We start from the raw sequence: 24318 nt of genomic DNA, 5'->3' as shown, positions 1-24318 counted from the left end.
CTTCAAGGCTTACGTGTGGAGTAGCGGCTTTAGATGGCAATTTGTACTGTATAGGAGGTAATTTTCAGTATGCATTAAGATTACCTTTACTATAGCATAGCATAATATTTAACGGACTCAGGATGGGACATAGATGATGTTCTAAGTAATGGGGAACGATTGAACCTACGGATGATGAGTTGGGAACCTGTTACGCCAATGCACACCGCAAGGTACTTACTACATGCACAACTAAATTGCACACTTATTTTAACTTAACCTAATTATATTTCTTTCTATAAGGTACGGGCATGAATTAGTATCATTGAATGGTCGGTTATTGGCTGTTGGAGGTCTTAATAACCGCCATAACAGCTTAAATTCGGTGGAAGAGTTTGATGTTGAAACCAATAAATGGACATTAAACAAAAGATGTATGCTTTCCGAAAAGGGTGGTTTAGGAGGAGCAGTGTTGGATTGCGTTAATTTAGAGCACGTCTTGAGACAAACTAGTACCTAGTTAATGCGAACAATGTGTTAGGTACACGGCGTTAATTATTTTAACAGATTATTAGGCTAGTTGCTATATTACAAAACCAAAGCTTTAATTTTGCAAAAGAAAAACGAAGCAGTGTGTTCCCGTAATATCATATTTCGGTAGGTTAATAGAGTCCTCTAGTGGAAACAATACAATCTCTGGACTGTAGATTCTAAGCTATTCTCAGTTCTAAATCGAGTACCTATTGTCATATAGTAGCTTTATTTTTTACAAACCATCTGTAAAATCATCAATCACATAATTATAATGATATTTATGTTTCACCTATACATTATGAACAAATAATACCTTGGATATGATGTAGATTATAACAACCTGTGGGCATTATAATAACGCTCGCTTATAACGCTTCAAAACCTTTTTTAATTAGCTTTTGCTGCATTTTCTTTTATATTTAAGGCCGAAACTTGTCACTATGTTCTCTCTAATGTCCTATAGTACATAAATAGCTATAATATCGACTGATAATTATAATGCACTATCGCACATCTGTTTCTCAATAATTTACTTATTAGTTCTTTAGACTAGTGTCAGTTAGGTTATACCTTGAAATACTGTAAAAAAATGTAACTGTCGAAAACGTCAAAAGATAAAAAAAATTATTTCAAAAATTAAAATTATGTCTGTCAATCCCCAAAAACTAAAAACCCGCGTTCTAAAAAAATTCCTCCGGGGAAGCAACACTTTTATAGTAGAAAATTTTTTAATTTAAATTAAAAAACATCAACTGTTGGAGAACTTTTAATGGTACTTTCGAGGTTATTATAAAACCTGCAGGCATTAAAAACCATATTCTTTTGATAAATTGCGGTGCGGTGCAATCCAGGTACCAGCCGATCCTTATATCTAGTGTCATGATTGTGACACAGATGACAATAAAAGTTGGCGTAATATAGATTCAGAAGCACATCAAGACTGAAATGATTTGACATAAATTTTACTGCGTAACAAATTTTGCATAATTTATTACAAACAACCCCATTATGATCGTACCAGAGTAAACAGGAGTCAAAAGCAATATCCCAGCATCTTCCATGTCATAGAAGAAGTTATAGCACGATCAGAATCCTCAAACATAGTCGCTCTCTCCGACAAGGCTCTGTTATTGCAGAAATGAAGAAAGTGGGTCTTGCTTGTATTAAGATTTAATTGATTCTTATCGGACCACAACAAAATCCTATTATAAACCAATAATAAAGGATAAAACCTAAAATAAGGATATTTGTGTCGTCAGCATATGCCGTAACAAAAACATCCGCAGCGACCCCATTAATAAAACTAAATTATTAATTTACTAAATTATCAATTACTGATCCCTGTTTGGCACACTTTTAGTTAAAATTGAATATTTGCTTTTCTGGTCATTCACTGAAACGTGTTGTTTTCTATCTTGGAGGTAAGACTGAATCAAATTGAACCGAATTGTACCTCGAAAACCGTATCTATACAATTTGGCAAGCAAAATACGATGATTTATCACATCAAAAGCACGAGAAAAATCCACGAAAAGACATCAATAGCGGACATCCTGCTGTCCAAGGCGTTTGGCTTTGACTCAAGTTTTGAAATCAGCTGTCAAAAGTGACGTTTATTTATTTCTTGTTTCTATGACACAATGTTTTTTTGTATGTATTTTTTTCCTTAATTTTATTTTTAATTATTTTTTACCGTTAATTTATAAATTAGTTCTTTTTTTCCTTAGTTACTTAAATGTGTGTGAAACTACTGAAAAAGTTATTTGTTATTCGGTGTATATCTGTTACTCATTGCAAGTTCATATTTCGGTTATTTGTAGGAATAACTATAGACATACTTATAACGTAGTAAATGTTTAAAAACAGACATTTTTTAAAAGTTATATTCAATTATGAGTTCCATTTAAAATACGTAAGTTAGGTCAATTATAGAGAAAACGGAAAGCAGTAGCCTGTTTTAAAGCTCTTTTAAGTGGCATTATCAGTTTTTCATTCCGACGTTTCCTCTTTGCGGAACCATCCTCAATTTTTATTAAATACGGTCCTGATGTTTTTATGTTAGATTTGGAAATTCCTTTTTATTCCGAATTCAATAACGTATGAAACTTATTATTTTTAATTTAAATTTTTCTTAATTTTGGGATCGGATAAAACTGTTTTTTCTCGTCTTATTTTTAAGTTCAAATTAATAATAACCATCTAAATTACCTGAACAATTTATTGGCATAGACAATTTTTAATTAAAAATAAAATAAAAAATAATGTTCAAAGCCGTAATATAGGACTTTATTAAAATCAAAAAACAGAGTAAAACGCATTTAAACCATAAAGTGTCATACATACCTAATTGAATTCGGAATAAAAAGGCCTTTCAGAATCTAATATTAGAAAACAATGACCGCATTTAAAAAAAATGAGGTTGATGATGGTACCGCAAAGACGAAACGTTACAAAAAATAACTTATAGTGCCACTTTAACGAGTTTTTTAAAATTTCTGTGGACAAGTGTCATTAGTTTTGGTCCAATATTAACGTCAAACAAAATTAAATGTTAAATCGAAAAATTCACTTTTTTCAAAATATCTCAAAAACGGAAAAACATTTTACATATTAAGGCCACGATTATGCAACTTTTCTCCCATTTAACCAAATTTGTATATTTAACCGTTTCCAAGATCCCCATAGTGGCCCTCCTTATCCTGGACACTTTGTATACGTCACGTAAATAAAAATGCAACTTTTAAGCTGGAAACATTGTAAAGGCAAAGTGTCACTGGTCAAAAACAGTCACGTGACCATAAAAAAGGTAATTTAAGTTGCGAAAATTTGTTAAATGAAATTTGGACAGTGGTAAAAGTTTAAATTGCATAATACATGTAACGTGGTGCCCGGAACTGTTGATGAAGCAGGATCGGGTGCCTCCGACGCTTCTGTCAAGCGGACCTCTAAAGTTTGTAGTATCCGAGAAGGAGGACTGGGAATTCTCTCAAAATTCTATCATCCCGTCGCATGGAGACGTCTGGTTTACAGATGGATCCAAAACCGTGACGGGGGCAGGAGCAGGTGTGTATGTTGCGACTTCGGGGACGAGGCTTAGCTTCCCTCTAGGCTGCCACTGTACCATCTTCCAAGCCGAGATCTTCGCGATCATCCGATGCGGAGAGTTCATTTTAAACTCACCGCTACGCCGGAAGAATATATTTATTTGTACGGACAGCAAGGCAGCAATGGCTGCCTTAAAAGCTGATTCAACGACGTCTGCGCTGGTGCTGGAGTGTAAGAAAACACTTTTGTCATTCACGCGGATGGCCAAGGTACGTCTAACTTGGGTTCCAAGGCACTCCGGTGTTAGGGGAAACGAGGAGGCGGACAGGTTGACCCTTCGTGGTTCCAAAGAGAGACCCGCAGGGCCCGAACCTATTGTAGGACTAGCCGCTGCGGTCGGATCCGCCATTGTGGACCGTATCTTCTGGCAAAGATCCGATATTGCTTGGGAGGAGGCCGGAGGCATGCGGCAGTCGCGATGTCTCATGGGTTTCTTTCCAAGAAACAAGTCGAAGTCCCTGATGGAATTATCCAGAAAGGACCTCAAATGTGTGACAGGACTTCTCACGGGTCACTGTCAGATGAGAAGACACATGCACATTATGGGTCTGTCACAGGATCCGGAATGTCGCTTGTGTCTGGAAGACGAGGAAACTCCGATACACGTTCTCACACAGTGACCGGCACTTGCGACGATCAGAAAAGTGCTTTGGGGTAAGAGTGTGATCAACCCCTTAGATATTCAAGTTACCCGGCCAAGGAGGCTCTGCGGCTTTGTTAAGGCCACCGAATTGGAGGGGTACTAGCTTGTGATGGGTCATAATGGGCCCGGCTAGCGGCCTAAGTGTCTTCTCCGAAGGGAGCCCATCTAACAATATTACAAATTTTATTTCAAAATGAAATAAGATAAGAGACAACCGGCAACATGTTCCCTACCCAAAGCAAACCGAGGTCAGCCAAAAACATCACCCCAACATCAAAGGAGCCGGCTGTCCCTTCATATTAAATATCTAATCTTTGGTTTGTCCTTACCTAATTTAATTGACTGGTAGTTTTGACAAGCATGGTTGTTGTTCAGTTTGAACAAAAAAGGTTTCAAAAGTGATGCCTCACACATTCACTCATAGAGAGTATGCGGACATGATATTCGTGTATAGTTTCTGCAATGGCAGCGCAATGCGGGCTGTTGATTAATATCGACGTCGTTTTCCAAATCAAAGAATTCCTAATCAAAGTTTTTCAAAAATTGTTTGCAAGGGTCCAGGAAACTGGAATGTTTCCAAGCGTAAGGATTGATTCTGGACGAGAGGAGGGTTTAGATGCTGAAATTGAAGAAAATGTTCTGGATATACCTGAAGAGAATCCTGGAGTTAGTACGAGGCGGATTAGTGTTGAACTTCAAATACCAATGTTTAATTTGAGTTCTCAGTTACCAATGTACATGTGGCCGTTTGGAAGACGCTTAGAAAAAAAGGTTTAAAGCCTTTCCACGATCAACCAGTTTAAAGTCTTCAAGAAGGTGATTATGACGTAAGGGTTTAATTTTGTGAATGGATCCAACAAAATCGAGACCTCCACAGATACATTTTATTTACCGATGAAGCTCAGTTTACCCACGATGGAATTAACAACTATCACAATGAACATCGGTGGTTCGATGAAAATCCTCATGCCACGTTTGAACAAAACTTTCAACATCGATTCAGTATTAACGTGTGGTGTGGAATGCTCAACGACCAATTGTTTGGTCCTTTTGTATTGGATGGACGTCTTACTGGATATGGAGATTTAGGGTTTTTTGGAAGACCATTTAACGAACATGTTGGATGATGTTCCGCTAATTGTTCGACACCGAATGTACCTACTTTCAACATGATGGAGCCCCGCCTCATTTTCGTCGCAGGATGCGTAATTTCTTGGATAATCGTTTTCGTGATCGTTGGATTGGCCGAGGAGAACCTCATGCTTGGCCACCGAGATCACCAGACTTAAATCCACTGGATTATTGCCTTTGGGGGTTGATGAAATCACTAGTATACGAAACAAGAGTAGATACCGTGGAAGGACTCCGCAATCGAATTTTCAATTCCGCAAATATTATTAAAAACAATCCCCAAGAAATTCAGCGTACCACTGGACAGATTAACAAGCGTGCTGCTGCTTGTATTGAAGTTGGTGGAGGTATTTTCGAAAATATTCCAAATTAGTTTAGTTTTGTTGTTTAGACCACAATTATTTGTTTGTATTGATTTTAAAATGAAAAACAGTCACAAAAAAGAAAAAACCTAAGGACCGATTATTTCAGCAACGGTTAATATGGGTTCATTTATCTTATTTTAACCTCCTGAACGCATTCCTAAAATATTTCCCTTTCCTCCCGAAACCCTGTATAAGTAACTTTCCTTTATTTTTCGTAAAAAAAAAACCGATCTACGCAAAATTAAAACAAGAATGACAAACAAAATTTAATAATAAAATAGGTTTGATATAATTCTGCTATTCACAATATACATTTAGAGAAAATACCTCGAAATATTTACGAAAAACGCGAGTAGAAAAGTATATTTTAGTGACTGAAGTGTGTACATCATTGTATAAAAAATACTAAATTTTAAGTGGATGAAGCTAGATAAGCCGTTAGAAAAATCACAAAGTTAAGGAAATAACACAATGTTGAGTTTACTAAATAGAAAGTTAAGGCATGATTTACAATAGTGACGTGGCAATGGAAAGAATTCAGAGATTCAACTTACCTGTTATAATAAAAATTCAAATATACAAATTATGCTCTCAAAATATGTACAGGGTGCTGCATTTTCGATGGTTTTAGGGGGTACAGAGAAAACGTTAATAGATAGAAAAAAAGTAGCATACGTGTTCTGATCTCTTTTTCTGAGCTGAGATGACTGGCGAAGAGGGGGCTGCGCAAACTTCTTTTGTTTCAAAGATACGGGGGGCTTTTGAAAAATGGTCATTTTGGAACCTCCTCTGTATTTCATTTGCTATTAAAGTTATCAAAAAAGGAAAAACGGTTTCCGGTAGAAGTTTTGAAGTAGAATCCAATGGCGTAGTCAGTTTTTTCCTATTACGTTTAGTTTCTGACATATGACAGTAAGTTATATTTTTTTAAATGGAACACCCTATATATTTTTAGTTCATTTAATTCTGTTGATTTTTACTTTTTCAAAGGTGTATTAAAACATATAAGTTTGTAAACGTTAATCTTGGTAATTAGAAAAAAAGCGTTTCCTTAACAAAAAAGTGCTAAATAATATGTATAAAAATACCCACAGTCGAAACAAAATTCGGCTATGTTCATATTAACATGTTACATGTCGTTTATAAACAGTTTTTTCAACTTCCACCTTAAAAATAGTAGAAAATAGAGATGGCCACTTTTCTTATTAAAGTGACGGTAGAACTGTTTGTAACTTAGATTTTTAATAAGATTTATTAAAAATATTTAATTTTCTGATGTGTTAGTTTATATGATTTCCGATTTTGTATGGTATTTTAGATATTAGCCTTTTTTTAACTTAGCAAAGGTCTTTCTTTAAAATAACAGGATTAACCTCTACAAACTTATATGTTGTAATACACCGTTGAAAAGGTAAAAATCAACAGAATTAAATGACGTAAAAATATATAGGATGTTCCATTTAAAAAAATGTAACTTACTGTCATATTTCAGAAACAAAACGGAATAGAAAACAACTGACTACGCCATTGGATTCTACATGAAAACTTCTACCGGGAACCGTTCTTCTTTTTTGATAACTTTAAGAGCAACTGAAATACCGAAGAGGTTAAAAAATTACCAATTTTCGAAAACCCCCCGTATCTTTGAAACAAAAGAAGTTTGCGCCGCCCACTTTTCTCCAGTCATCTCAGCTCAGAAAAAGAGATCAGAACACGTATGCTACTTTTTTTCTATCTATTACCGCTTTCTCTGTACCCCGTAAAACCATCGAAAATGCAGCACCCTGTACATGTACTTACAATTGTGACCTAAATAAATTTATACAATTTCTTTACCCCGGTTAGAAAACGCGAAAAAAAAAAGTCCTCTTTCTTCTTTATCCTGTAAACATAATCAGTTCAACAAAAGTTAAGGTAATACCTATTTATTTTGAAATGATTTAATATTATTATTCAACAATAAAATAAAACACATCATTACTTGACGGCTTCCTAAATTAAGCCATTAAAAGTCCATACCAGCTAAAAGTAATAACAAATAGTATACTTGTAATTAATTGTTGAAGTCATTAAACAAACATTTTCAAAGTTTTAAATTATGTCTGCGTTTTTTTTCCCGTCTAGAACCAGAAATTCACACCAACAGGCTTACACCACAGCTAGTTTGAGACCTGAAAAATAGTTGTTTGTATACCTAGGCCGTCAAATAGTTATTTGTATACCTAGGCCGTGAAATGGTATTTTTTCGGCCGAAAGAAAGTTTGGCGTCCGAGGCCGTTTTACGGCCGAGGACAACAATCTTGATCACGAAAAAATTATTTCACGGCCGCGGTGTACACAACATTTTTTGTTCAAACGATATTTAGTTAGAAATTCCTAATTTTTGATAAATAAAATGAGAAGGGTCTAGCAATCACGGTGACGTTTATTGTTATGTTTGCTGGTTATGCATTGTTGATGTGACGTTAAATAATAAACTTGTAACCGTAAAAGTGCATTAACGGCCGCTAAACAGTACGTGAAGTGAGTACTTCGCGTCCGTTTGAACAAAAATGTATTTTTTCTACAAACATTCAATAATGATGCATTTTTCGGTTCCAAATCTCAACGAAAAGTTACCCTTTACTGAGGAGTTTACTTATCGAATGATTGCTGCGCTCCACTTTGTGTCGCGCAGCAAACGTCATTCTCAGAGCATAAAAGTCATGGTTTGCGCGCTTAATTTTTTATTTATCATAACCTATATCTGTCTGCAACGGTTTTCAAGATATTGACGTTTGAAAAATAATATTTTTAGGTTTTGGAAAAATTGGGTGTCAAAGCTCCTAATAAAGCAAAACAAAATGAAAAGGATATAAACAACTTTTGACAAATTCAAATTTTTTTAGACAAGTCTATTTATTCAAATATTGATATTACGGTTGAAGTTTTTAATTTATAGCTGTGATTTATACTCTTAGCTAATTCGTGCGCGGTGTTTTTATAGTGTTTTCTCTCGTTTGTGCAATTTTTGCACAATAGGTTTTTTTAGTTTCCTTCTTTAGCTTTTGGCTGGGTTTTACAAAGAATTTTGTCACTATGGGCAAGACGGGATGTGCCATAAAGGGGTGCAGCCCTTCAAAACATTCCCGACGATTTCGTTTTCCTAACCCGGAAAAAGACAGTGTTAACTTTTCACTGTGGAAACAATTTTTAGGACAATTTATTTTACTTCTTATAGTTAATAATAATTTATAGCAGGTAAGATCTCAAGTAAAGTTTATTTTTAGTCGTTACAATGTTAAGGTAGTAAGAGGATTACTATAAGAGGTTTTCAAGGAGGCAAAGAGAATAGTATTGTCACGAATAGCATAAATTGCACTATGTTCCGTTACCTAGTCGGGCCCCGGTCTCCCCTAGTGCACTGTCTGAATCAGCAAGACCGGCAAATTGGGGTCACGATGTGGGTATTTAATCAGCGTCTCAAGCCATCGAAAATCACTGGTCTCTGGGTCGGTCTATCGAGCATCAGTCCGAACTTTCTAGTGCCCGGACGGCTCGATACCTTCTTGGAAGTCCAGGCTGAAAAGACTAGAGTTCTTACGCAACCCAGTGGTGACCGTCCGAACTCTTGACCCTATCAGTACCTGAACTAAGTCCTTTGGGCGTGTCGGTCATAGGGGCTCCCTGCTCGTATCGAGCGGGTTTCGCTTGGCGACACTTCAAGAGGGCTTGCAGTGCCTAAAGTAAATCCTTCGGGCTTGTCGGACATAGGGGTCCCTGCTCGTATCGAGCGGGTTCCGCGTGGCGGCACATCAGAAGGCCTTACGCACACACACACACCCACACCCTCACACAACCCCCTCTTGGACGGTGTTCGATGCTAAGAGTAATAGAGTGCCAAATAAAGAAGACATACTTGAGCTACGATTGTTGTTTCTCTTCCTGCGCTACCCCCTAAACGTGACAGTATATTATTCAACGAGCTTTTTATGATAGCCATTAATCCCTAAGGGGGATGTTCCGTGGGATTAATGGCCATAAAAAACGAGGATAATACTATACTTTGTCCACGACCACTGTCCATTACCACTAATGCCAAGTGCAGGCAAATTAGAAGTTGATAGTCTTTTATGTAGATACTGTTTCTTTCTCATGCTAGTTGATTTAACATAATAAAATAAATTTTCTTGTTGATACAAATATTTTTTATTAACAACAGTGGAACAGCAAAGTCACTAAATCATATTAATTATGTAATTTTGACCTAATAAATATGATTTAGTGTACTAACCTAAATTAAGTTAAACTAATATATAATTAACAATTTCTAACTAGTACCTACATTAAGGACATACTAAAAAAGGTTTGTCGGGATACATTTTAATTTATAAACAGAAAATTACTTAGAATTATTGATTGTTACATTAACATTGGAGCAATTATTGAAGTTTATAGTAGGTATCGGGTTAATATCGAAATTATGTGTAGAAACAGTAGAAATATTTTGAATATGGGCAGAAAGGCCACGCGGCCGATAGCCCTTTTTACTGTACCTCTGGTACTGTGAAATAAATATTATATATATATATTTTGAATATTTTCAACTAACTTTTGGGTGCCTTGTATAGAGTTACTGAGTTTTTCAGCAGTGGTAACTGTTCAGTTTTTAAATTTTAGAGAGCTTCGCTGTTAGAACCTTTCCGTTTCCTGCGAGAGTGGGGACGAGACGGTGCGAGAGAGACCGAGCGATATGTTTTGTGTGCGTGGTTGATAACTTGGCCTTCCTCGTTAGCGGTTTAGCGTAAGAAACACGTGAAAGAAATCCATGTTTCGGACCTCGGTCAATTTTATCCAAATATAATTCAAAGTTTGTTGAGTAAAAATCGCGGTGTTTATTTCCGATATTGCTGAGGAAAACCCCATCATAACATTGGTCCATTCGAGTCGGATATGTCCAGGTCGAAACTACAAGCAGTATCCAGAAAACCACGTGTCTGAAAAGGAGCTTGCTGAAGAGCGAAATGAGTTTGAAAATCAATATTTTCAAGCTATAGCTACTTCACATAAAATATTAAATGGTTACTTCTGTAATGGGTCTCAGGAACCCCTGTCCAGTGGTTATGGTGCCGGGTTAGCAATGGCGGGTCCGAGCATGTCGTCACATAGTGCATCGACATCGGTGCCGGCCGGCGGACAACCGTCGGGCTATGCAGTGTTGCCAAATATATCCGCAAAGCTCCCATTACTAACGTTACCCCAGTTTACTGGCTCTTACGGAGATTGGCAGAGGTTTCACGACATGTTTTTGGCTTTGGTTCATAATAACAGTTCATTAACTGATGTTCAACGTTTTTATTATTTAGAAGCTTCTCTTAAAGGTGAACCAAAAAATATAATTGCTTCATTAGCACCCACGGACGCCAATTACAGTACAGCTTGGGAACTTCTCAAAAAACGCTATGAAAATAAAAAAATCATTATAAATGCTCATTTAAGAGATATCATGGACTTACCCGCTTTGTCTAAAGAATCTCACGTATCCTTAAGACAATTTTCAAACACATTTCTTAAAAACTACAGATCTTTAGAAGCTATGGGTGAAAATGTTCATGAATGGAACACAATATTAATTTATATTCTCGTTTCTAAATTAGATAATAATTCCAAGCGTGAATGGGAAACATTTTCCCAGGATATTAGCTCCCCAAAAATCGATGATTTTAATAATTTTTTGACCAAAAGATGTCAGCTTTTAGAATCGGTAGATTCAAAGGCAAGTTTTAAAAGGCCTTTTGAACAAAAAACCTGTCTTGCATCCGCATCAGGTGTAGAAAACCGTCCTAAGTGTCCATATTGTAAAGAACAACATTTTATTTACTATTGTGAAAAATTTAAACAGTTATCAGTTTCTAATCGCTTTGATAAAGTAAAGCAAATGAATCTTTGCTCGAACTGCTTGAGATATGGACACAAAACGGCGGCATGTCGAACCTCAGGCTGTAAAATTTGCCAGCAAAAACATTCCACTTTATTGCACAGGTCTCAAGAAACCAGTTCGAATCGTGGAAACGAATCTTCGGAAATTCCAGTAAAATCTACAATGCCAAACGGCAACGATAAATCTCATTCCGAAAATGATTCACCGTCAAATCGAACCTTTATGGTAAATACTGAAAATCCTTCTGAAACTGTCAAAAGTGACTGCAATAACTTAACTATGAGTATGTCTAACACCTGCGAAAATTCGAGTTCTTACATTTTATTGTCCACGGCCATCGTAAATGCCTATGACAGTCATAAAAATATTATACCTTGTCGAGTATTATTAGATTCTGCCTCCCAGTCAAATTTCGTTACTTCTGCAATGTTTAAGAAATTAAATTTACAGTCGACAAAGGTTGATTTGCCAGTGGTCGGAATAAATCAAACGAAAACAAATATTTTCAATCGCACCACCATATCGATTGCCTCTCAACACACTGGATTCAAAACAAAATTAAATTTTTTCGTCTTGCCTACTATTACAGACCTTGCCCCACAGATTCATTTTGATGCAGAACGGTTACAAATTCCCAAAGAACTTCCTTTGGCTGATTCTGATTTTAATATTCCCACTGAAGTGGATATGTTGTTGGGTTGTGAAATCTTTTTTGAACTTCTCTGTATTGGACAAATAAAATTGGGCAAAAACCTTCCAATTGTGCAGAAAACTTTACTGGGCTGGGTGATAACCGGTCACATTCCATGTGGTGGAGGTAAAATTGGCAAATCAGATTTTTCTCTCGTAAATTGCTTGTTCTCTCAGGACACATTAAATAAAGATTTGGAAAGGTTTTGGTTATTAGAAGAGATCGATATAAATCCTCATTCGAAGATGTCTCAAGAAGAGATATACTGCGAAAATTACTTTCGACAGACTACAACTCGCGATGAAAATGGTAGATTTATTGTAAAGTTGCCATTAAAAAGTAACTTTACTGAATTAGGCGATTCAGAGCAAACCGCGTTATATCGACTGAATTCTATCGAAAGACGATTAAGTAAAAATCCTAAACTTGATGAATTATATAAGTCATTCATGCGCGAATATCAAATACTTGGTCATATGACTGAAATTTCTCGTAACTTACCTTCAAAGACACCAGTTTATTATATTCCTCACCATTGCGTTGAAAAACCCGACAGCACCACGACTAAGTTAAGAGTAGTCTTTGACGCTGCTTGTAAGACAACCAATAAATTGTCATTAAATAATGTCCTCAAGGTTGGGCCTACCGTACAACAAGATTTATTTTCAATTTTGCTGCGTTTTAGACAACATAATGTTGTGTTAGTTGGAGATTTAGCAAAAATGTATCGTCAGGTCTTAATAGATCAAGATGAAAGAAATTTGCAGCGGATAATATGGCGAGATTCTCCTCAGGGTGAAGTTAAACATTTTCAGTTAAACACGGTAACATACGGCACAGCTTCAGCGTCATTTTTAGCTACACGTTGCTTATTGCAAATATCATCAGATGTCGCTGAGACTTTGCCGGTTGAAAGTCAGATAATAGCGAATGACTTTTATGTAGATGATTTGCTCACTGGAGCCCCTGATGTAGAATCTTTGATACAAATACAACTAAGCATCTGCAAAATTCTTTCGAGTTATGGGTTTGAACTCAGAAAATTCCAATCAAACAGTCAAGTCTTACTTAATTCTATAAACCTTAATAGCTCCCTTGACAATAAATATACTATCACGGATAATACGAGTATAAAAACTCTTGGAATTTCTTGGGTACCTAACCTCGATATCTTTGAATATAACTCTCTAAACATGTCAGATTTTGAACATGATAGTGTCACAAAAAGAACTATACTTTCATTTATATCAAAAATTTTTGACCCGCTCGGATTATTAAGCCCGTTAACAATAAGAACAAAATTGTTAATTCAAAAACTATGGCAATTAAAGGTCGATTGGGACGAAAGTATTCCTAATCATCTCTATTCTGAATGGCAAATACTCAGAGGTGTAATTTCACAAGTAGGCCTAATGCAAATTCCCCGTCATGTTCTTGTTCCATGTCCCAAAATAATAGAAATCCACGGTTTTTCGGATGCAAGTGAGAAAGCGTATGCGTGCTGCATATACATGCGTTCAATAAATTCAGACAATATCATTGAGAGTCGTCTTATATGTGCCAAGTCCCGGGTCAGTCCTTTGAAGTCTGTTACTTTACCACGTCTCGAGCTCTTGGGTGCAGTTTTATTGGCCAGATTGATATCGAAATGCGAAGGTACGTTGAATCTCGACATCAATAAAATTTGTTTGTGGACTGATTCTACAATTGTTCTGTCGTGGATAGCCAATGAGCCAAAGACTTGGAAAACGTTTATTGCAAACAGAGTAGCTGAAATACAGCGACTTACTAAAATTGAATGTTGGAATCATATTCAATCGGAAAAGAATCCGGCAGACATAATTTTCCGTGGCGCGAGTTTAAAAACCTTAATTCATTCTAATTTATGGCTGCACGGTCCTGATTTCTTAACTGAACCATCTAAATGGCCCAAAAATTCAAATATTAGTTGCTTTACACGATCATCGTCAAACATTCCCGAATTGAAAACAATCCCGAAATTGACATTAATCTTGCAAAACTTAACCATTGACCTTTTTGAAAGATTCTCTTGCGTTAATAAATTAATTCGCATAGTGGCTTATTGCCTAAGATTCATAAAAAATATCAAGTCTTCCATAGAAACAAGGGTTTCTGGTAACTTGAGTTTTGCAGAAATTCAACAAAGTGAATTAATTTTAATAAAAATTGTACAATCGCAAGCCTTTTCTATGGAATACTATGATATTAAAACTAAAAATTGCGTTTCTTCAAAGAGCAAACTAAAGTCTTTATCCCCATTTATTGATGAAAATCACGTCATTAGGGTAGGCGGTAGGTTGGGCAAATCTACTATTCCCTTTGAAGTAAAGCATCCAATAATTTTGCCTTCAAAGCATATCTTTACTAGACTCATAATTGAACGCGAACACAAGCGTACTCTTCATTCTGGGGTACATGGTACTTTGTCCCATGTTAGACAAAGGTATTGGCCGCTTAATGGTAAGCAACTTGTAAAGGCATGCATCAGGAGATGTATTCCTTGTTTCAAGGCAAGGCCACCAGGTATACCTTATCCAAAGATGGGTGAATTACCTCAATCTCGCATTACGCCTTCACGTCCATTTTTGTTCGTAAACGCTGATTACGCTGGGCCCTTTAACTTGAAAGAAGGTAAGACAAGATCAAATAAATTAATAAAGGGTTACGTCTGTATTTTTGTATGCCAGTCAACCAAGGCTGTTCACATAGAAGTTATCACTGATCTGACCAGCAACGGTTTTTTGAGCCTTTTAAAGCGATTTGTATCTAGATGAGGTACATGTTCAGATATATATACCGATAATGCAACAAATTTTGTGTGATGTAATAATGAACTTATTTCGATACAAAAATTGATCAGTTCTAGTAATATCAATGACTACGTGATACATTCAAACATAAAATGGCATTTCATGCCTGCAAAATCTCCGCATTTCGGCGGTCTTCATGAAGCAGCGGTGAAGTCTTGTAAGCATCACTTAAAACGAGTTTTGGAAGGTATTAACTTAAATTACGAGGAATTTTATACTTTAACAACTCAAATTGAGGCAATATTGAACTCCAGGCCTCTTGTCCCAATATCATCCGATCCTAATGACCTAAGTGCGCTCACTCCCGCTCACTTTTTGATTGGACATGAACTGACCGCGATTCCTGAACGAGACATTACAAATGACAAAATCAACTACGTCAAGCGATATCGACACCTTCAGCTTATGGGTCAACATTTTTGGGCGCGTTGGAGAAAGGAATATCTTCACCACCTTCAGCAGAGGTCTAAATGGCAAGCTTCTTGTGACTCAAGTCCGCAAGTTGGCGACATGGTCCTGATGCAAGAAGACAATGTACCTCCCATGTTCTGGCCTTTGGGGCGAGTCGTCGAGGTTCACCCTGGCAAAGACGGAATCGTCCGTGTAGTGAGTGTGAAAACAAAAGGGGGTGTGTTCAAACGTGCTGTTACAAAAATTGCCTTGTTGCCCGTGAACTAACATGTGAATTAGTGACCTTCAATTTCATCTTTGTAATGCCAAATACGGCAAATTCATATGTTGTCATTATAACGGTTGATATGTTGTTAATATTTAGAGTCTCACCCTAGCCTTTCAAGAGGGGAGACTATGTTCAGTTTTTAAATTTTAAAATTAAGCGCGAGAGCTTCGCTGTTAGAACGTTTCCGTTTCCTGCGAGAGTGGGGACGAGACGGTGCGAGAGAGACCGAGCGATATGTTTTGTGTGCGTGGTTGATAACTTGGCCTTCCTCGTTAGCGGTTTAGCGTAAGAAACACGTGAAAGAAATCCATGTTTCGGACCTCGGTCAATTTTATCCAAATATAATTCAAAGTTTGTTGAGTAAAAATCGCGGTGTTTATTTCCGATATTGCTGAGGAAAACCCCATCATAACAGTAACCTTATTAGTCATTGATTCGTCTATGTAGGATTCGGCCACAGTCGAGCTTTTCCATCCGCTATGTCTCTTCAGGGCAGTTACATCCCCCCTGCGTCAACAAGCATTGTAGCAGAGGAACGGCGAAACGAATGTCCAAAATACTTTTCTGGATTAGGTAATTGTAAAAAGGATGCGATATTCCTACCCATGGCCGTAAATTTGTTTTTTCCAATTTTCTGTGCAGCACACTTTCCGTTTTGATACGACAGAAATAAACTATCTAACTTGGTAACTCTTCCGCGTAAATCAATATAATTTTTGCAAATTTCATAAAATTTGCCGGTTATTATAAATTTTCTCGATACGCCAGTTTTCGTTTGTGGTATGGTAACCAGCAAAGATGAACCAAGATCGTTTACATCTGCAAGTTTCATAGAATAAAGTTCATGTCCTCTGCAAGCACCCATTATGCCCATTATAAGGGCAACCTAAATCAAGACACTTCAGGATAAATAATAATGAGATGGTTTTTATATTTTTTTTTACCTTTATTGCAAGATACTTTGTGTCTTCAGCATTATGTAAAAATCTATTGACTTCTTCTGGAGTAAAAATAGCAGCTTTTTCGCTTGAAATCCGTGATTTTTCCTTTTCAGTAAGGCTCGTAGTTTAGCATAAGTTTCAATATTTATGGAGTGGTTGATGTCTAGCGTACTCCTTAGCATAGAATAGGTGGTCCACAATGTAGATGGTTTGTATTTCGTGGACAGTTCATTGAAATAAACCAATAAAACTCTCTCAGAAAATGAATTAATCTGCTTAGTACTTCTCCAATCCATGAAACTTTTGTAAGTTGACAAGTACAATGATTTCGATTTTTCTGGTAGCAAATTTGTACTTGTCGTTTTGGCAGCCTGTATAATTTCTGGTGGAGTGCAACCTGGTTTCGTATCACTATCCGAACTCATTTTTAACAAGAATTACTGCGAAAAAAGCAAATATTTCTTATAAAATTACCAAATTAAAATTGAAATCCGCCATAACAACTGAAATGTCAAACTCGATACGATTAGGATCGCGTTTAGAATGGCCGTCGGTGTACAAGTCGTGACAGAATTTGGAAAAAAATGGATCACGTGAACAATTTATTTACATAACTATATGGTGGCATGTGACAAAGGCCACGGTGCGCACACCAGCCCTATTTCTGAACGCACCCTCAGCGTTGCCGCCTACGACCACAAGGGCACTGACGTTGTCAATGTCAACTTAAAAAACCACAGAACTAAGGACGGTCATACACCAAAAATATTTCAAATATAAATTATGGAATTTACCTAATGATTTGGCAAACTCCTGTACTGTGTTTTTGCGGTGTATTTGTTAAGAAAATGGTATTCTGAATTAGCAGTAATTGCAAAGACATAAGTGGATGTCTACATGCAAGAAATACCGCATATCCCATGTTTTATGCTTGGTGTGCAACCACCTTTAGGTCGAGAGGGAATAATGATCATTAATCACTCTGACGCTATATGACCTTCATTTAGCTTCTGTCAACACGCTGAATATTAGTACATTATTGGTTGGTCGTGGACAAACAATTGTAATGTACCCTCATGCTACGCCTATGTATTTTAAGACTTATATTTACATTCCCTTCAGGAATAGAATAACATTGTATTATTATCTTATTTTTCAAGAACTAATGTTATTTGCACGCAGCGCCTTATTTAATAAGTATCATTAGAAATCACTTAAATCATTTAGAACTAATTAAGTAAGATCAAAAGTCCGAATAATGTTTAATTAGGTAACTACCCCAATTCGTTTGGTATAGATAAACCTTGTGTAATCATTGTACGCCTCTGTTCGGCAACTAGTATAAGTAATAATCCATTATCACAAGAAGTACAGTCCGATTCCTAAATCAAACCTAGTAACAGTGGTCAGCTAAACTCATAAAATCCTAGATCTAATTACTGTCTGTTTCACATTCTGTCTATTTTCTTGGTTGAATTAAAAGTGTTGTAGTTAAGTTAATTACGAGCGTATTACTCCACCCCGGTACACTACACAATATTTTTTTAAATAGAACCCTGTATATTTTATTACATATTTAAAATGAACACAAAATGTACAATATGTTTTGTTTAACATTGAATTGTCAGATATTAATAATTGATCGGAAACTTTAACTTAGGCAAATAAAAAAATAAAAAATATTATAAAAATAATATAGTTTTTATTAGCTGGTACTTGTTGACTGGTATTTGTAATGCTAATTCATTGCTGTCAGTACTGCTGTCATAATTAACTGTCATTTTTACTGCTTCATAATTAATATTTTTTATTTTTTTATAGTGTAAGTTTCCGATCAATTATTAATATCTGACAATTCAATGTTAAACAAAATTTTGTGTTCTTTTTAAATATATAATAAAATATACAGGGTTCCATTTAAAAAAATATTGTTTTACTTTGTATCTTAATTATGAGTCACCCTGTATAATAGATTGTGGTTGCAAAATATAGTACATATGCACCCTTACAATTTTTATATAAAGCCTTTTTTAAAATTCTTTCTTGTTTAAAAAATAACAAGGGGGCGTCGCTTCCCAGACTCACCCTGTATGTAAGAATTGAGGGAAGAATAAAAACAAATTTCCCCGTACTAAACCAATTTAATAATTCTTATTCCAATATACCACTCTCTCTGCTGGTGAATATCAGAATGCCCTCCACTTTTCTTAAATCCCTTAAAATAAACACCCTAAGAGCACCCGTCTCACAAGTATCTTATTACATACGCCTATCTCTTATCTGTTACAATAATAAATTCTCAGGACACTTAAAATAACTTAGCCTAGCAAATTCCCAAAGACGTCCTTTTACACCAATAAGTATGTCGCCATCCAAGAGTGGTTGATAAAAGACGCACTCAAATACCACGAGCCCGTGTGAAGTTCATATGATTGCTAACATAGGTATATATTTGTGGAGATCGACTCTGAGTTTTGCTTTCACTTACACTCACTACTCCACAAATGGACTACTACTTTTCGAAAAAATTTCTTGTTGAAGCTGCCCTAGAACGTTGTCGGTGTAATTTCGGGACACCCTCTTTATAACATAGAAGTAAATGTAACAATTGTGCTTAAAAGTAAAGTAGAAGAAAGAATAATTTAAAAGTATTCCGTTTGGTTGGCGTGATGAGACTTTTTAATAAATTTGGTCCTTTTCATTAGGCCAGGAGTTTTAGTTCACCCATTAAATAATAATAAATAATAGCAAACTGACAGTTACCTATCAATTATAAAACAGTTTTCTGGGACAACCACACGCAACCTAAATCTCATCCGACTCAAAATGGCTGCCGGAGTGTGACGTCAGTCGCTACAGAAGGAAACTGTAAATTGATCTGTTTGTCGACAATATTGCAGCAAAAAAAAACTGTAAACTATTACAGTTTTCTTCTATCATTATTCCACTCTAACTTGATAAAGAATGGAAGTTCATTCACACGTTCATTCATAATCTGATTCGAAAATCATGAATGGAGGTGAAGCTCATTGATAGAATGGGGCTTGCAAGTATGCAATAATATTTTAGCCTATTTCGCCTTGGTTTTGTCACAGACTTTTGGCAATGTATGAGGAAATATGAAATATGCATGTGCTGTGCATTTGGTGTGATTAGTGCGTTAATTAAATAATAACAGAATACTTCCAATTGTGGTTTGGCTCATTCTAACTCATAGAATTTCATTTCTTGATCCATGAGAGTTGAAAACATATTGTAGAAAATTCTCCAGAGACATTATAGTCTTTCTTACCAACCTACACCAGATCAATGTAATAATTTCAACTTGATTTTTCTCTTTATATTCAAGCATTTGCCCTTGATTTATATGGCTTTATTTTCATTACTCATATATCTTTCATAAAATCATTATATTAGACTATGAAGGCTTTCACGGCCGGTCAAAACTGAAATATGAAAGTTATCCGGGCTTATAAGCCGCCAATGGACCACGGGTTATAAGCCCGGATAACTTTCATATTTCAATCATTATATTTTTTATCTGATTCTCTCATTTGAGAATGTCTGTAAAAAAGTGGTTTCCAATTATTATGTTATTTATTATTTAGTATGCATTATTGACAAAGACAGAATTATATATATAAGTAGGTATTTATAAGGTCATGGATTTATAAAACTACTGACAAAACAATCATTTTTAAAATAAACTTTTTTATTATTCCTATTTCTTATCCTATAAAGTTCAACCATTCATTAATTTTTATTCTAGTGGTTTTAAAAATCAGCTTACATTTTTTGTATCCTATGTATAATATTATAATGTAATATATAGTTTTAACATTTGCAAGCAGGTGATAAATTATTAGTGCAGAATATACATATGTATATACGTATAATAATAATAGGTAATTTGTTAAACACAGACTAACATCACTATTACAAAACCAGTCTTACAGTTTATCATTTTAGCTAGTGGGGATAAATCTACAAGATGTCCTAAGTAAGAAAGTAAATCGCACCATAACCTCAAATCAGTATCCCTTCAATAGATAAATTTGTTTTGCAGCTCATTCCAGCTAGTTTTTCAAGCAAACGTGGTTTTTAGTTGTTGATACAAACCATCAATCATCTTCAGGCCTGTAAGTAAAACTTGAACACATTTGAAGTGTTGATAAGTGAAAAATCATGGAACACAGACCAAAGTTGAACCAAGTTGAATTAGCACATAAAACCACCTCCTATATTGTTCTTTTTTTTTTAGTAGAGTGACATGTTTTCATAAATGGGTAGATATCACTGTTCAAACTTTGTTGGACTTGCCACATCCACAACCTACATCAGAATTTCGACTTTCTAAACAGGTGAATTAGGTAGGTACTTTTAGTATCATAAGTAAACTATAATAACTATTCAAATAGATTTGTAGGAGAATCACAGTTACAGTAGTGGACAAAACCTGTCAGAACATTGAAAATTGGGTTGGTTAATCTCGTGGTATGATCACTATCAAAGTTATCTGGTTTAGTGACTTTTGTGTTGTGTTTTCTTTTGTTCATGTGTTTAAGTTCAACCACAGGTTCAACACAACATAACTGTTTTGTTTGTTGTACCTATGTTGTATGTAAATAAAAGGGATTTTTTGGAATCACTGATTAGGTATCTTAGTGTAACGAAGTTAGGAATATTTTTTGCTCTGTTTACTAAGCCGTCCGTTAGTGCCGTAGTTAAGTGTGGGTCAGACTGTGACAGTTTAGGTGAAAAAAGTCACACTCTGAACCACACTTAACTTAAGCTTAGCTTAAAGTACGGTACAAATGGCGGTTGTTGAAGTATCTAATTAAGTAATTAAATAAAATGATTTTATAAGTTATAGGTTAGGTTAGTTACGAGCAATATAGTAGATATTGGTATTGGGCTGTTCGGGTTAAGTCTAAATTTTTTAAAAATGTTAGTGCATTTTCTTGAGTATATTGTCACGTTAAGGGTTGGTTGAGGGGGAAGAATACGCAGGATTCCACAGGTAACCCACTTTATTTAAGTAAGTTGTGCCTTATTGTCTAGATAGTTATTTTACCCCCAGATGGTCAAGATGGCTGGGAGCATGATGTGAACTGGCTAGGCTGAAGATACACGGAGGGCAGCGCTTTAGCGGTGGTGAATGAACCCTAGACTTAGGTCCCAGGGCATTCACCGAGCCGGCAAAGACGTGAAGAACCTAACAAAGGGAGGTAAGCTGGAACGGCAACTTAAGCTGCGCGCCCACACTATTTCCTTTGCTAGGGCTGATCTAGGGTGTGGCACTTGGTCACCTACTGCTCCACGTTAAGTTCCACAATAGGCATACCCAGACTAACCCAGAGATCAGTCAGTGACTTCCCTCTGGGGAAGACCCCAGAGTTCGGTAATCTGTACGTGCATTTGGTGCAGTATTTATACTCACATCATGACCCCAATTCGCCAATATTGCTGACACAAACATTGTACTGGGGGAGACCGGGGCGACTTAGGGTAACGGCACCTAGTGTAATCTTTATGTTACAATATCATTTGCACTCTCAAGTTATAGGTACATAGTTGACAAAGTGGCATCGTCGCAAACATCCAAGCGCGATGGATATACTTAAAAATTTTCGAAGTACACGTTTAGTCGGGGAGATGGCGCTTGGCCAACAGGGGACCTACGCAATGGGGGCGCCATCTTCAACTTAAGTGATAAACTAAATTTACTATACGCGATCTCAGAGACACGTTTTACTATTAATTTACTACCATTTACTATTATATTACGTTTTGCCATGACCTAGTAATGGCGGACTCTCGGGTAAAATCAATATTTTATAAAGGCTTCCACAGAAATTCTTGAACCGACACAGATCAGAATGGTGTAACGCCCTGAAAATAATTTTTTCAGCAAAGAAAATTAGTTTTTACCAAAAAACACACGTCAATTTAGTTATCGAAGGGGATATTTAAAATCAGTGGCCATGGTATTTTAGGTTTTGCCCCCGGTTGCCCCCACTTGAAATTTTTAAATGGCACTTCTAGCTTGTAGCACATTATTTTAAAGGTCTTAAAAACCCCGATTCATTACTATTTAACAAATTTGAAAATCAAAATTGAAAAAACTAACAAAGTTTGTTGATTTTGTGTTTTAGTAAAAATTGTGTCATCTTGACCCTATTTCGAGAACGGATTACCCGATTTCAGTTTTTTAAACGGTGATGAATCGGGGTTTTTAAGGGTTTTAAAATAATGTGCTACAAGCTAGGGATGCCATTTAAAAATTTTATCCACTATAGTTTTAAACTTCCCCCTCGATATCTAAGTTGATGTGTTTTTTTGGTCACAAGTAATTTTGCTTGCTGAAAAAGATAGTGAGGGTGTTCATGTGATATATACAGAGGGTCTTCCGCGAGGTAAGGGACAAAATTTTACTACGAGTTCTTTAGGTAAATTCTAGTCGAAAATGTCCTATGAACATGGGTCCGCCAATGCTTCCTTACCAAGATATGATTTTTTTAAATTTAATAGTATTATCCTGTGTTATTGGGACAGCTATCAGCTACATCATTAAAAGAGCTAGACTATGCTTACAATGTAAAGGTGGACACTTTGAGCAATTATTGTAAACAATTATTTTCACAGCAATATAAATTTTTTTTTCTTAAATAAAATTATTTTCCTGCATCATTGTAGTTTTTGGCACAATAACACTATTAAATTAAAAAAATCATATCTTGGTAAGGAAGCATTTGCGGACCCATGTTCATAGGACATTTTCGACTCGACTTTACCTAAAGAACTCATAGTAAAATTTTGTCCCTTACCTCGCGGGACACCCTGTATTTACTAAGTAGTTTTATACCCACAATTGTTTACAGAATAAAGTACCTACCTTTTTTGCTATGAGAGGGAATCACTTAAGAGCAAAAAAAAACTTTTTGATCATAATTCTTACAAAATTTTATTACAAACAACAAACAATAAACAATCATGCATTTTTAATTCAAGTATAAAGTAGACAAATGTATTATATTTATAGACATGCCAATTTATAGTTATTTCGTAATATCATCGATTTTAAAACCTAATATAAATTTTCTTTCTAAACCAAAATAAAACGGTAATAGTAATAAGTTATCAAACTTTTTATGTGGTGTAATAAGGAAGTATTATACAATATCTTATAATATATATAATACATTACAATATTCTCATCAATATCAACCTCTAGAACGCCATATTTTATCCAGTACAAAGACTATAAATTCCATAGCAAGGCCCATAACGTCCATAGAAACCTTAAAATATCCAACTAGCCAACCCCTATCCCTTACACTTCTATGGATGTTATGGGTTAAAGACTTTTGTTTTAAAAAATATACATCCACTTCAAAATACATAAAACCAAACTTATCATCAATGTAAAATCACTATAAATACAAATTCAAATTATTCTGTTTAAAAAGTATAATATAATGTAAGGTCATACCGCTCAT

The 24318-nt window shown here is 35.7% G+C and overlaps 2 protein-coding genes and 1 long non-coding RNA gene across 6 annotated transcripts in view; 2 read left to right on the top strand and 1 right to left on the bottom strand.

Moving 5' to 3' along the window:
* LOC145725779 (phosphatidylethanolamine-binding protein homolog F40A3.3-like) overlaps positions 1 to 24318 on the bottom strand; it is a 276881-nt gene that overhangs the window by 216711 nt on the left and 35852 nt on the right. The gene's annotated exons all lie outside the window — the stretch shown is intronic.
* On the top strand, positions 93 to 1166 carry LOC145725782 (influenza virus NS1A-binding protein homolog). The gene is made up of 2 exons (XM_081974636.1): positions 93 to 212; positions 283 to 1166. The coding sequence occupies exons 1-2, from the start codon at positions 172 to 174 to the stop codon at positions 497 to 499; spliced, it is 258 nt and encodes an 85-aa protein (XP_081830762.1). The 5' UTR covers positions 93 to 171; the 3' UTR covers positions 500 to 1166.
* On the top strand, positions 19957 to 24026 carry LOC145725789 (uncharacterized). Of its 4 annotated transcripts, none has more exons than XR_014177401.1 (5): positions 19959 to 21189; positions 21238 to 21839; positions 21900 to 22047; positions 22100 to 22327; positions 22386 to 24026. It is a non-coding gene; the product is annotated as an uncharacterized LOC145725789 (long non-coding RNA). The 4 variants fall into 4 exon arrangements; XR_014177399.1 differs by having other exon boundaries at positions 19961 to 20958; positions 21081 to 21189; positions 21900 to 22327; XR_014177400.1 differs by having other exon boundaries at positions 19957 to 21189; positions 21885 to 22327.

Source organism: Ips typographus, linkage group LG3 (genome assembly GCF_016097725.1).
Source record: "Ips typographus isolate SLU linkage group LG3, UJ_Ityp_2.0, whole genome shotgun sequence".
NCBI lineage: Eukaryota > Metazoa > Arthropoda > Insecta > Coleoptera > Curculionidae > Ips > Ips typographus.
This window is presented reverse-complemented; position numbering and strand designations above follow the sequence as displayed.

Bases quoted from the DNA above. Each gene is read 5' to 3' on its own strand.
- LOC145725782 (XM_081974636.1), top strand. From the start codon at position 172: ATGATGAGTTGGGAACCTGTTACGCCAATGCACACCGCAAG. The intron at 213-282 runs GTACTTACTACA...TCTTTCTATAAG, and splicing joins ACGCCAATGCACACCGCAAG to GTACGGGCATGAATTAGTAT.